Source organism: Capsicum annuum, chromosome 2 (assembly GCF_002878395.1).
Source record: "Capsicum annuum cultivar UCD-10X-F1 chromosome 2, UCD10Xv1.1, whole genome shotgun sequence".
In the NCBI taxonomy this organism is placed as follows: Eukaryota; Viridiplantae; Streptophyta; class Magnoliopsida; order Solanales; family Solanaceae; genus Capsicum; species Capsicum annuum.
In genome coordinates, this window is record NC_061112.1 from 103,762,307 (window position 1) to 103,776,410 (window position 14,104).

General features: G+C 28.3%; 1 protein-coding gene and 1 non-coding gene across 2 annotated transcripts; both read right to left on the minus strand.

Annotated features, from left to right (window-relative positions):
- Positions 1-11,197: 11,197 nt before the first annotated feature.
- On the minus strand, positions 11,198-11,279 carry TRNAS-AGA. The gene has a single exon. It is a non-coding gene; the product is annotated as a tRNA-Ser (tRNA).
- Positions 11,280-12,512: 1,233 nt separating this feature from the next.
- On the minus strand, positions 12,513-13,072 carry LOC107861060. The gene has a single exon (XM_016706457.2). The coding sequence runs from the start codon at positions 12,897-12,899 to the stop codon at positions 12,663-12,665; it is 237 nt and encodes a 78-aa protein (XP_016561943.1). The 5' UTR covers positions 12,900-13,072; the 3' UTR covers positions 12,513-12,662.
- Positions 13,073-14,104: the final 1,032 nt, after the last annotated feature.

Genomic DNA, 14,104 nt, shown 5'->3' on the forward strand with positions numbered 1-14,104 from the left:
GATGTGGGGGCTGGGTGGGGTAGAGAGGCTGGAAAGGGCTAGGGGTGTGGTGGGATGGGGCTAGTAGGGTGTGAGGGGTGGGAATGGGCTGGGGTGGGGAAGGGTTGAAAGGGGCTAGGGGTGTGGTGGGATGGGGCTGGTAGGGCGTGGAGGGTGGGGATGGGCTGGGGTGAGGGTGGGGAAAGGTTGGACGGGTGTTGGGGTGGGGTGGGGACTGGGGGTGGGGTGGGATGGGGCTGGATGGGGTGGGGAGGGAAAAAAAATAATTTTTTTTATTTTTAAAAATATTTTTATATTATTTTAAAAATTTTAAAAATATTTTTAAATTATTTTTAAATTTACAAAAAAAATTATTTTTAATTTTTTAAAAAAAAATTTTAATTTAAAAAGATGGAGGAAAAAAAAGATCCTTTTTAAATTTTTTTAAAATATTTTTTTTATTTTTTAATTATTTTAATGTAAAATTGATCAAAAATTGACCGTCACTCGCACCCTCGGGAGAGTAGCTACACTCTCTTTGTCCTAGTCACCATTTCAATCCCACATAGGCAAGGTAAATGGTCAAAGGGTGCAAAATGTTGCTTTTTAATGGGTTCAAGCGTCCAGATGACAAACATGTAAGCAGAAGTGTCCAACTTACAAAATTGATATAGTAGAAGAGTCCAGAAGGTTATATTACCTTTATGTAATGATAAGATCAAGTGTTTCATAAGTTTGTTTTAGCCGGACTAAAAATTTGAGTAATAGTTGTATTTTTAATTAATAGGAGTATTGTTATTTTAGTAGTATATACAATTAGCAATTACATTTTTTCATGTTATTTTCAATATAATATTTTATATTTTAATCTCAATTATTATTTAAATGACATATATAAAAATTATTATATATCTAAATTTTAATGAGTTGCTTAGAATTTCTTAATTTAAATTCTTATATCATAATTTAAATAACCTTATTAGCTTAAATTCGAATAAGCCTTTTAATTTATTCTAGGCTGATTTTCTTATTTTTTTATTAATTTCTCGTTTCTTATTTTCTGTTTGCATTATTCTTTACACTAGTCAAATATACGTGATTTGCACGTGTGTATGAAGATAATAATAAGTGTATATAAAAGAATAAATTTTTCTCATTTATATCGAACAATATACTTGATCCGCATTTAAAATCTTGCTTTTATGAATCGGATCTTTTTAAAGTCACGTAAGACTAATTTCTTGATAAAGAAAAACTTACCCTTCAAAAAATCTTCTATTTCTCTCTTTTCATACTGCTCACGTCAAGGTACGTTAAATCACATTCCACTTCATGAATCTTCTCATTCAAGACAAATAATTATAAATTATAAAATAAAGATATGGACAACAAATTGAAAAAAAAATATATGACATATAGAAATATCAATTATTTAATATTACACTTTAAAAACAAATATATATTTTAGGGTCTTGATAACGATACTAAAACATAAAATGGACAGTTCAAATTATCTCTAATGAAAGAATAAAATTGGTTATAAATTTAATTTACGAACACATGAAATCTCTAATTACCATTACTTTAACATTAATAACTTAATTACTAAAATGATATAAACAAAAATCGACCAAAGTTATTTATTAGTCACCTAAAGGTCATGCCAATTATAAATACATGCACATACTGTGAATCTTTTCCCTTCTTTTCTTAAAGCATTTTAATTTTTTAAATAAAGATTGTCCAATCTAAACTTAAAGAAAGAACTCTTGCGCAATGCCCCCATCATAAAAACACCTCATAACGTTTTAGAATGCAGGTAGAAACGTTAAAAAGGGTAAAAAGGAATTTAATGTGATTCTTTACCTATATTATTTTAGAACAGTTAATTTATTTTCATATATTTCAGGATTTATAAATATTTTAGGATTGATATATTTTATGTAGTTTAGGATTCTTAATCTTTTCAGATATTTATTTCATCAGAGTTTTCCCATATATTTTAGGAGTGTTTGATTTAATAATATAATAATTGAAAGAGATAGGTGAAAAGACGATCTTGTCTATTGGAGAGTGTTTTAATGAAGAGCAAAAAGTTCGAATCACTTTTCTAAGGTCTTCGCACTTTTAATATATTATAGATTATAGATATAGATAGATAATATTATTACATTGTCATGCAATTTTACCATTATCTTGTAAACTTGATATATTTATATTTTTTTCGCTGGACACCTTTAAATACAATTTCTCACTCATGAAATGTATTTTTTGTTATTTTTTTAAAAAAGCTCCTAATTAATTAATTATTTGAAGTTATTGTTATAAAACAATAAAGAACAAGAAGAGGAGTAGAGAGAATAGAGAGGGTAATTTTTAGAGAGGGTAATTCTTATTTCTTCCCTTGAGAGATGAGAGATCATATGATTGTGAATACAGTGAGCAAAACCTCTCTATTTATAGGAGAAATTTACTCCTAGTCTGAGTAAAAGACAGATGCTTCAAATCCTAATAGATATCAAAGTAGATCTTGATAGATCTTCAAATCCTAATAGATATCAAAGTAGATCTTGATAGATCTTGATAGACATTCACTATAATGTAAATACATTTATAACACTCCCCCTTGAATGTCTAGATAAATAATGTGCCTCGTTAAAACCTTACTAGAAAAAACCCAGTAAGAAAAAAATCTAATGAAGGAAAAAGAGTACGCATTTCTAACAATATGCATATCGGCTGCCTCGTTAAAAATCTTACAAGGAAAACCCAGTAGGACAAAATCTCGTAAGGAAAAAAGAGTACAGCGCGTATTAACTCCCCCTAATGAGAACATCCTTGAATCTTTGCATCTCGATCTTGTGCAGCATCTTCTTGAAAGTTGCAATTGGAGAAGATTTGGTGAATAAATCAGTCATATTGTCAGTTGAACGAATCTGTTGCAGGTTAATATCATCATTCTTTTGTAGCTCATGTATGTAGAAAAGCTTTGGCAAAATGTGTTTCGTTCTATCTCCATTTATGAATCCTCCCTTAAGATGTGTTATGTATGCTGAATTATCTCTATATAAAATTGTGGGTAGATTGTCATATTTCACACCATAGTTTTCTCGAATGAGATGTATCATGGACCTCAACCATACACATTCTCGGCTTACTTCATGAATAGCTATTATCTCAGCATGATTCGATGAAGTGGATACGATAGACTGCTTTGTATATCTCCAAGATATGGCAGTACCACCACATATGAACACATAGCCTATTTGAGACCGAGCTTTATGCGGGTCAGATAAGTACCCAACATCAGCATGACCAATAAGATCGGGACTGTAATCTTTAGAATAAAACAAGCTCATGTGTTTTATCCCATTTCGATGTCTTATAGTAGGAGCAGAAATATACCTTGCTAATAAATTAACTGAAAGGGCTATAGGCCTTGTAGTATTTGCAAGGTACATGAGTGCATCAATTGCACTAAGATATGGTACTTCATAACCAATCCAATTCGATATATTTCGAATTTCATCAAATAATCTATTGCTTTGAAAACTCTCCAGGAGTTCCAATGATGTTCAAGCAATAAGCTTATACAATATAAGGATTTTAAATAAGTTTCCCAGAAACTTTTATATGCTTTAAGCATTTTGAATCCTTAAAAGTTTTTAGCATAAGTTTTGTCAAATGACAATATTCAACATTTCATGAGTGACATCTTCAAATATCTGGACTGCAATCAAATAAGTTTAATACTTACCAAGATGCATCCTTTCATGTCACTTGATAAATGTTTCTATGTTAGCAAGCTTAAATTAACGTAGAATTAAGATCCTCGTAATCTTTCACAATATTGCGTCAATATTGTGTCAAAGATATTGATGATATATCATTTAGTATCGGTTCACAATGTGGCATAATATTTTGAGATCTTATCACTTCATTATTTTCAGGTACATGCTCATAAGGTTTCATGAAGTGTTATGTCGTAGGCTCTTCAATAGCTCATTGCCTTCTTATTATGATTATTTGCTCCTTATTTTTCAAGAACTATTTCATTTGAAATCGATTAGTCTACCACGCTTCACGCATGCATAGACTTTGTCCTTTAGAAACACAAAATAAGAGCACTTGCTCTTAATATGAGATGCTTTCGACATTTGACTTGAATTATCTTTTGGATGAGGATCTGGTGATAATTCCTAACATATTTCATAGCGCTTATAATCTCTCCTTTATGTTAGGAAAACTAACATACATCCTCTACTTCTTTGAGGAATCCATCTTTGTGCATTATGGTATATTCATTAATTGTATACCGCACATCAAAATTATCAAATGGAATAATTGGTTCCCAACCTTGAACCAATTGAGAGAGCAGAAATAATCATAATTTATTGGTCTAATACATACAAATGCTATTGCAATATATCATATTTTAGACCAATACATGAAGTTTTGTTCTGATTAATAATGATTTAGCTATTTATCGAAGGCATTCAATGCCAAACCATCATCATCGAGATAACTTTCTTGATGGCACAATCTGAAAACTATGTTCTTAACTCAATTTTATTGAGCAAGCAACTTTATGAATGTCAAACTGCAGGTTGACAATGAATGTACATGTGATCATCTTATTGATGCATCTTTTCAACACATCACATGATAGATGAACGGGCCCATATTCACCTTTTATATTTTTCAAATTTAAGGAATTTAATCCCAATATTAGTTGGTCCAACCAACTTATCATGAGAACAAGCGACATAAACAATTTTCGAAGAACCTTCTAGTGTTCTTCAATAAATGTTTAATATTCAATATGCACATCTTCGAGATGTCACAATCGTTCATATCAATTTATGAACTTTTATTCTAGTAAACTTCAAGTGTACCATGACATGTACTTTTTTCTTTAGTAAATTTCAGATTTACTATTACATGAATAAATTTCAGATTTACTACTTTAGAAGTAGATTTCGAAATAACTCTTCTCAATTATTCTACCTCATTCGGGGGGTGAGTTGTGATACCATCACAATCAAGTGCACGTTTGCATTAATAAGTTTCTCATTCCCCAGGAATGAAATATAATCATGCCTTAAGCGTATCAAATTATGATAGCTACTACAAAAACAAATTGAGGCATACATATGATTTATTGCTACCACATTCAATTCAGGGAATAGAGCATATCAATGAGATATATTTCATGACTTTTCATCAAATACTCATTATTTTGCCTTAGCCATCATAATATCATCAATACATGCATTGAGATCCGATCTCAACATCTTATCCATATAAAGGCATCTTAGGCATAAATTGATGGGACTTGAACCCAACATATTATCATCCATTTGATAATATTGTTCTTGAGGAATAAATTTAAAGCATAAATGGTTCCAAACCAATTATTTTTCCTCAAATTCAACAATAATTATATTATTAGTAGCAAAAGATAAATAACATAAAAAACTACTAACCTTGAAATCCTTAAGATTTATAATCTCACCTTATTTGACAGAGTCTCGTGCTGATAACGTGTTATAAAACAATAAAGAACAAGAAGAGGAGTAGAGAGAATAGAGAGAGTTATTCTTATTTCTTCTCTTAGGATGAGATTCTCTTAGGGATGAGAGATCATATGATTGTGAATACAATAAACAAAACTCCTCTATTTATATGAGAAATTTACTCCTAGTCTGAGTAAAAGACAGCTCCTCTATTTATATGGGAAATTTACTCCTAGTCTGAGTAAAAGACAGATGATTCAAATCCTAATAGATATCAAAGTAGATCTTGATAGATCTTCAAATCCTAATAGATATCGAAGTAATTTTTAATAGATGTTGATATACATTCACTATAAAGTAAATACATTTATAACAGTTATCAATATTTGAGTAGTATTTACTTTGTTTTATTTTATTACTGAAAAAAATAACTAGCCTCAAGGCTGAGGCATTCTCTGTTCTCCAATCTTTAAACATTATTATGCCTATTATGTCCAATAGTGACGTATTTATTATAAAATGTAATATTTAATACTTTAATTTCTTAGTTAATTATTTGCTGATCTTCAATGTGCTACGAAAGATTATGTTCTTTTTGCATCTTATTCACACTGTAACCACCCAATATCATTTTCTACCTGTGTTTCCTACTCAATGTATCTATTTCTCAACATAAGGGAATCAAAATAAAATTCTCCCCAACAAATAATGTAAAGAGATCCTAAATAAATTAATTTATCTAAAAGCCCGGCAAACAACATCATCATCCTATCATTTCAATTTATTAATATCTCATATTTTTAGATCTATATTATTTTTTATATTCTATGAAATGGTCTCAATTAATTAAGATAAAGCTACCATCTCTAAATAATTCAATATTTAACACACACAAATTTCAACCTTAATTCATATTTTAGAAAAAATATTTATAAAAAATTCTGTCGCAGACAAAGTGCACCGAATTTCTCCACCCTTATTTATAATTTTTTCAATTTCAAGAACGTGTTGCAATGCATAATAAGATAGTATGCTGATATAATTTAAAGTGTATTTTATCAATAGTATTTTATGAGATGTTTTTTTGGAATCGTATCAAAATTCACTGAAAACTCGAGATTCTGCAATATTCACTATTCATTTTTTCCTCCATAAATGATTGGGGTTTCTTTGGCGTTGATTTTTCTTTTTCCTGCAACCCAGAATGTTAATCAAAAAGCATAATTGATGAATAGACAGCAAAAATTGAACACAAAAAAATTGAATGCAAAAAGAATTAGAGTTAGGAGATTGAAAGTAATAAATGAAAATAGGAACAATTTGAAGCAAGAAACAAGTGAAACTTGGGTAGTTTTTGTAAGCAGTTTTTTCTTCAAATTATTTGTTAATTATTCTTTTTGGTTGGAAACGTGGCTATATCTATTAGATATAAATAGAGATAGTCTTTTAGATAGATTTTTAAAATAATTTTTTTAAAAAAAATTATTGAATTTTTGTGGTACTGACATGTGGCGGTTTTTTGCGTCTCCTATTTTCTATTATATAGAAGAGGTAGTTTCGACCACCTCTCATGCAATTATCAAAAAATCCCTCCACTCTCACTTAATTACATATCATGCCCCAATATATAATAATTTCATTGTTTCATCATAATGGTTTAAATATTTAATATATTCTATTAATTAATTATAACTACATATTGAAAGTAAAATTATTTTATTTATTTAATTGACTATCATGTTCAAAACTAACTTGTTACCATGAATCACAATAATTAATAACTTAAAATATTTAAAAGACATATAAAAATTTTATTGACTCTCATTATTTTAGCAAAGCCACATAAATTGAGATAAAAGAAATAGTACTGCAAATCATAATAATTAACAACTTAAAATATTCAAAATATATATAAAATTTTTAGTTGATTCTCAAAATTATACCACATAAATTGTGACACAAGGAGTAAATATATTATTTGATAATTATGTAAAAATTATTATAAATCACAATAATTAACAAGTTAAAATACTTTTTTAAAAATAGATAAAAGTTCTATTCAACTCTCAAAATTTTATCGGTGCACCATAAATCATGACAAAATAAAAAATTATCTTAATTAATTGCATCTAAATATTTAAAGTAAATCAATTTTATTAATTTAATTGACTTTTATATAGAAAATTAATCTTTTTATTTATTTATTTTAGTAAATTTAAATTTTAAAATAATTTCTTTCTTATATAGAAATACTAATATTTAAACTTAACTTAAAAATTTTTAAGTACAAAATTAATAAATTTCTAATGAATATTTTCTTAGAATTTGTGTTGGGTCAATATGTATCAAGTTAAAATAAAATAAAGAAAAATATATAGTAAAATTTTATTATTATGAAAGATAAATATAATGCACTATCCAATAATGTTTAATAATATCATATTTTGCATATGCAAATATAGCATCCCGTATGTAATTAATATACTATTCCGGTGAATTATCGATGATTACTATTGGATATGATAAAATTATATTAATTTTTATAGTAATAACATAATCAATCGCTCTTAATTAATTATTATGAGTCATCTAGGTATTAAGAAAATAAATAATATTTAATGAAAAATAAAATAGACATAAAATGCGAAATTAACTCTTAATGTTTTAAATTAAATTTTCGTCTTTCGAACGATAATTTTACTATATCACTCCTTATTATAAGTCATTTATGTATTTGAAAAATAAGAATAACAAAATGATAAGTCAGCATAAAATATTTGATTGACTATCAAAATTATTTTAGTGCCACAAAAATTGAGACGGGACAGAAGAAGATATAAAACAACATATATTATTTGAAAATAAAATAAAAAGTATTGTAAATAAAAATAATTAACAAAAAAAAATTTAAAAGTTGATTGATTTCTGCTGCTTCAATCGTGATTTTAATGTATTACCCGCAATTAATTATTATCCGCGATTTTACTATATATATATACTATGAATAAAAAATTTCATGATATTTAAAAAAAGAAATTACTACATATACTCAAAGGGCAAAAGAGTAAAAACACACAAGAGATAAATGTAGAGAAATCAAGAAGCACCAAATGGATTATTAACATTTGTAACATTCAACACATTTCTAAATGTTTCCAAATTATTCTTGAATCAGCACATACACATAATAAAAATAATAAATAATAAATAATAATAATTACATTTTACTATATCACCCCTAATTAATTATTATGGTTATTTAAGCACTGTGTCAAATAAGTTGAAATAGAAAAAATATTATAAAACACAATGATCAGAAATTTAAATTATTTTAAAAAATATAATTGGCTATCATCGACACAAAACTCTGGACAAGGAGAGTAGCATATATTATTAAAAATTACATAAAAAGTATTATAAATTACAATAGTTAACAACTTAAAATATCTAAAAATAATTAAATATGTTATATATTTCAAAAAAATTACATAAAAAATACTAAAAATCACAATAATTAACAACTTAAAAAATTTTAAAAATATAAATATTTGGTCGACTCTTAATTATATTAGTGTCACTAAAATTGAAATAGAAGAAAAGTATTATAAATCACAATAATTAAAAATTTAAATTATTTTTAAAATATAATTCACTAGCAATGCCCCAAAAATTTGGACAAGAAAAGTAACGTATATTAATTTGAAAATTACATAAAAAAATATTATAAATTACAATAGTTAACAACTTAGATTATCTAAATACGTATTAAAATAACATATGTTGAACTCGTGCTAGATTCCAGATGAATCCTAGAAAACATATGCAATCCTTTTATTAAAAAATTTTATTTAAATATATCAAGATTGAAAAAATAAATAAATATCTTAATGTTGGGCCCGTGTTGACACGGGTCATGCTCCTCTAGTATATTTCTATATTATAGAAGAGCTAGTTTCGATCAACTCTTTATTATTTACCATTTTATCCTTAATTGCTCTGTAATTTACTATATTACCCCTAATTAATTATTTTAAGTCATTTATATATTAGAATTAATAATAATTTTATTATATTACACCTAACTAATTATTATAAGTCATTTATATATTAGAATTAATAATATTTAATTAAAAAAGTAGATATTTATGACATTTTTTTCAATTGCTTTAATCGTGATTTTACTATATCATCCATAATTAATTATTATAGGTCATTTATATATTAAAAAAGTAATAATATTTAATTAAAAAAATAGATGACATATCTGCCTATATTAACCCTAATTGTTCAGTGATTTATTATATTACCCCTAATTAACTATTATAAGTCATTTATATATTCAAATTAATTAATTATTAGAAGTCATTTATATATTAGAATTAATAATATTTAATTAAAAAATAGATATTTATGACGTTTATTTCTGCTGCTTTAATCGTGATTTTACTATATCATTCCTAATTAATTATTATAAGTCATTTATGTATTAAAAATTAATAATATTTAATTAAAAAACCAGCTACTTTGTCATTTACTATATTATCTCTGATTGCTCTGTGATTTACTATATTACCCTTAATTAATTATTATAAGTCATTTATATATTAGAATTAATACTATTTTTTTAATTATACTACCCCTAATTAATTATTATAAGTCATTTATATATTAGAATTAATAATATTTAATTAAAAAATAGATATTTATGACATTTGTTTCAGCTGCTTTAACCGTGATTTTACTATATCATCCCTAATTAATTATTATAAGTCATTTATGTATTAAAAATTAATAATATTTAATTAAAAAATAGATGACATGTCTGCCTATGGTTTCTACCAGCGCTTCATCAATTACTATATTACCCCTAATTGCTCCTTGAATTACTATATTACCCCTAATTAATTATTATAAGTCATTTATATATTAGAATTAATAATATTTTTAATTATATTACCCCTAATTAATTATTATAAGTTATTTTACTATTTTACCTCTAATTGCTCCATAATTTACTATATTAGCTCTAATTAATTATTATAAGTCATTTATATATTCTAATTAATAATATTTTTTATTAGTCATTTATGTATTAAAAAATTCATAATATTTAATTAAAATATTGATTTCGATATGACTGCTTCAAGAACTGCACCGTGATTTCACTATATCACCCCTAATTAATTACTATAAGTCATTTATATATTAGAAAATTAATAGTATTTAATTAAAACAAGAAAAATATGCGTTTATGACATATTTGTTGCAGCTGCTTCAACCATAATCATCTTTGAGAAGATGATCCAAGACTTTATTGTTAATTGAAGTATCTTTTGTTTCAGTTTTTGTATGAAATAATCATATGAATATTAGTTCTACATCTTTTCTATATTTTGTAACAGGTCTCAATCTTATCATCAGACAATTAAAATAACTCGACTACACGACACATCACACTTTCTTATCATGTGGAAAAAAACTATCTTATAAAACTCCACTTCTTTGCGAGTACCGTCAAATAATTATTATTTAAAAAATTATTATTTTAAATCAATCTACATTTATATTTGTATTTCATCAATATCAAATATTAGTACTAAAAAATGTCTATAGTATTGGGCCGTGGTGACACGGGTCATGCACCTCTAGTATAGATAGATTTGCTGCTCCCAAATAAACCAAAAGGAAAGCGTGAGTAAATGCGTGGACGGCAGGATTCGAACCTGCGCGGGCAGAGCCCACATGATTTCTAGTCATGCCCGATAACCACTCCGGCACGTCCACTGCTGGGGTGTCAGCTCTCATCGTTATTAATATCTTATTTTGTGATTCATCGTTATTACTACTTTATTTTGTGATTCATCGTATTTATATATTATTAGTCTATTTTTATTGTGTTCTGTTTAAGTAAAATTTATGTCTCTACTCTCTATCTTTTAATAATTTTCTGAGTATGTTCCTGTGCCTTATTTGATATTTTATGCAGAATTGCTGGTTAATTTACGTCAAACTGAGAAAAGAATACGTCAAAGCATGCATCAAACTATTAGTAAATCTACGAATAAACTTCTCTTCTTTCTTGGTGATCGTCTCCGGTTCCTATTAGTAGAAGTGGTTATATTAGCATGCAGTTGCCAGTTAGTACGTACGTTTGCTAATATGGAACACTTGAGTCTCCAAACTATTGTTTTCTTTTCTAACATATAACCAATTACTAGTGGCGGAGCCAGGATTTTCAGTAAGGGGTTCACAAGTGAAACAACGAACTAACTGAAGGCGGATTCAACATTAATTATATATACATAAAAAATAATTTTAACCATGTAAATATAGTATAATTTTCCGCCAAAGGGGGTTCAGATGAACCCCCTATATAAAGGGTAGCTCCGCCCCTGCCAGTTACAATCTAAGCAAAAGCAGATGTATCTGATGCTATTGTTGGTTCGAAATCGAGAGAGCGTCATGCGGAAGCTATTAATTGCAAATCATTGAACGATAATTCAGATGACAAAGAAAAACATATTAAAACATAATACTATTGATATGATTCGGCCAACTGACCTACATATTAATAACCTAAATAAAAAAATATAAAAACTTTTTGAGAAAAATAAAACTTAAATAAAAGTAATTATGGTATTACTTTTATTAAAAATAAAACAAAAAATTTGGTAAGGCAAAAACCCTAACAGCTATAACTACCGTCTAAAATATCAACATGTCGAAATTCCATGAAACCTAAGGAATGAGCGTATTGTGAAGAATTTGAGTATATATTCAATCCAAATCGGAGTATCTTATGCAGGGACAACAATGCTAGAGTTCTAGTTATTAGCCAAAACTTAGTGTTTGGTGTGCGAACAAAACATGTATCCATGTTAAGAAATTCACTAAATAATTTAGTCAAAATATAATCTATTCTAATAAACTCTCTTTTCTAAACTCCAAAACTCATAAGCACATATAAACGTACCATTACAAATGAAAATTACAGGCGCACACGCATAAAAACACGAATTGCCAATGGACATTACGTATCTAAATCCATTTTGCATGAACTTCATAAACATCTTAAATTAAACACTTCAACAAGTACCTATGGAATAGTAGTAGTAGTAGTATACAACTATATGATGACAGAAACCAAAAACAAGTTAAAAGAAATTACTAAATCTTAACGGGAGGGAAGGTAAAATCGGACCATATGTGAAGATTAAAGGCGACAATTAAAAGGGTAAATAAACAAAAGTATAAGATTGCATGAACAAGTACTGATATCCCACTGGTATACATATTCCCGAACTCACAAAATCTTGTTCTTGATGGCAGCTGGAATAACAGTCCTGGTGACAATAATATGAACAATCCCACGGCTATCACCGATGGTGCCCAATCTGTTCCCATTTTCAATTTTATGTAACACTTGTTCTTGCTATAGCTGATGCTGATTGCTCTACTTGTTTGGTACGCACTTTGGTGAATAAGTGGTAATTTTTTAAGGCAATAATATACTGATTTTGCTTAGTGGAGAAGGAGGGAAGGAGGGGATCGATGCTAAACTTGAGAGTGATATGCACGCATGGTATTAAAAAGAGAAGAAAGTATATATGGTGTGATTAATGGGAGCTTTTGCTTTATGGAGGAAGTTGACAGAAAGTAATTGGCTTTATGTATAAGTTTCCAAAAAGAAAAAAGATAATGAGCTTTAATTCAGCTTCTCTAGGTTCACTCTCACTTACGTCTTCATATATGTTCACTGGAAGGGACTAGAATTTATATTGTACGTATAGGATTAATCAAATAGACCCATATTATATCCTTATTGTAAAAAGATATTTATAAAACAACTCTGTACTCGTGTACTACTAAGATAGCAGTAGTAATTTTATTTTTTTTCAAAAGGAGTAATTTGCTAAACATTGGGCTAGCCAACTAGTTCTGCCTAGGCGTTGTGTGGGACAAGGTCCTCCCTCCAAATACTCATTACCACAACCTCCCCGCTACTCAACTCCACATGGATAACTGGATGGATTGGTGGAAAAATAATGGACACAAACCTTTCAACACTCACACCTACTGGGGCACTTTTCTCCCCTATTGCTTGTGGTTCATCTGGACTGCCAGGAACAATAACCTCTTCAACAAGAAGCTAGAGAACACGTTCTGCTCCAAGAGATCATTGCTCACGCTACTGAATATGAATTGCTCATCAAAGATCATACTACCCCTGGCAGCAACACTACTATAGAGATCAAATGGATGCCTCCTAATAGGGGCATTACTAAACTCAATATCGATGGTGTTGTCAAACATAGCCCTGGACCAGGAGGAATAGGGGGTGTGTTTAGAAACCATGAGGGCCAATGGGCAGTGGCGGAGCTACACTTGAATTAGGGGGTTCATCCTTCGGCGGAAAATTATGTTATATATACATGGTTAAAATTATTTTTTATGTATATATATATTAGATATTGAACCCCCTTTGATTAGTTTTTATATTCACTTATGAACCCCCTTAGTAAAAATTCTTGTTTTGTCACTGCCAATGGGTAATGGGGTTCTACGAGAGTATTCCACTCACAACACCAGGTATGGCAGAATGACAGGTT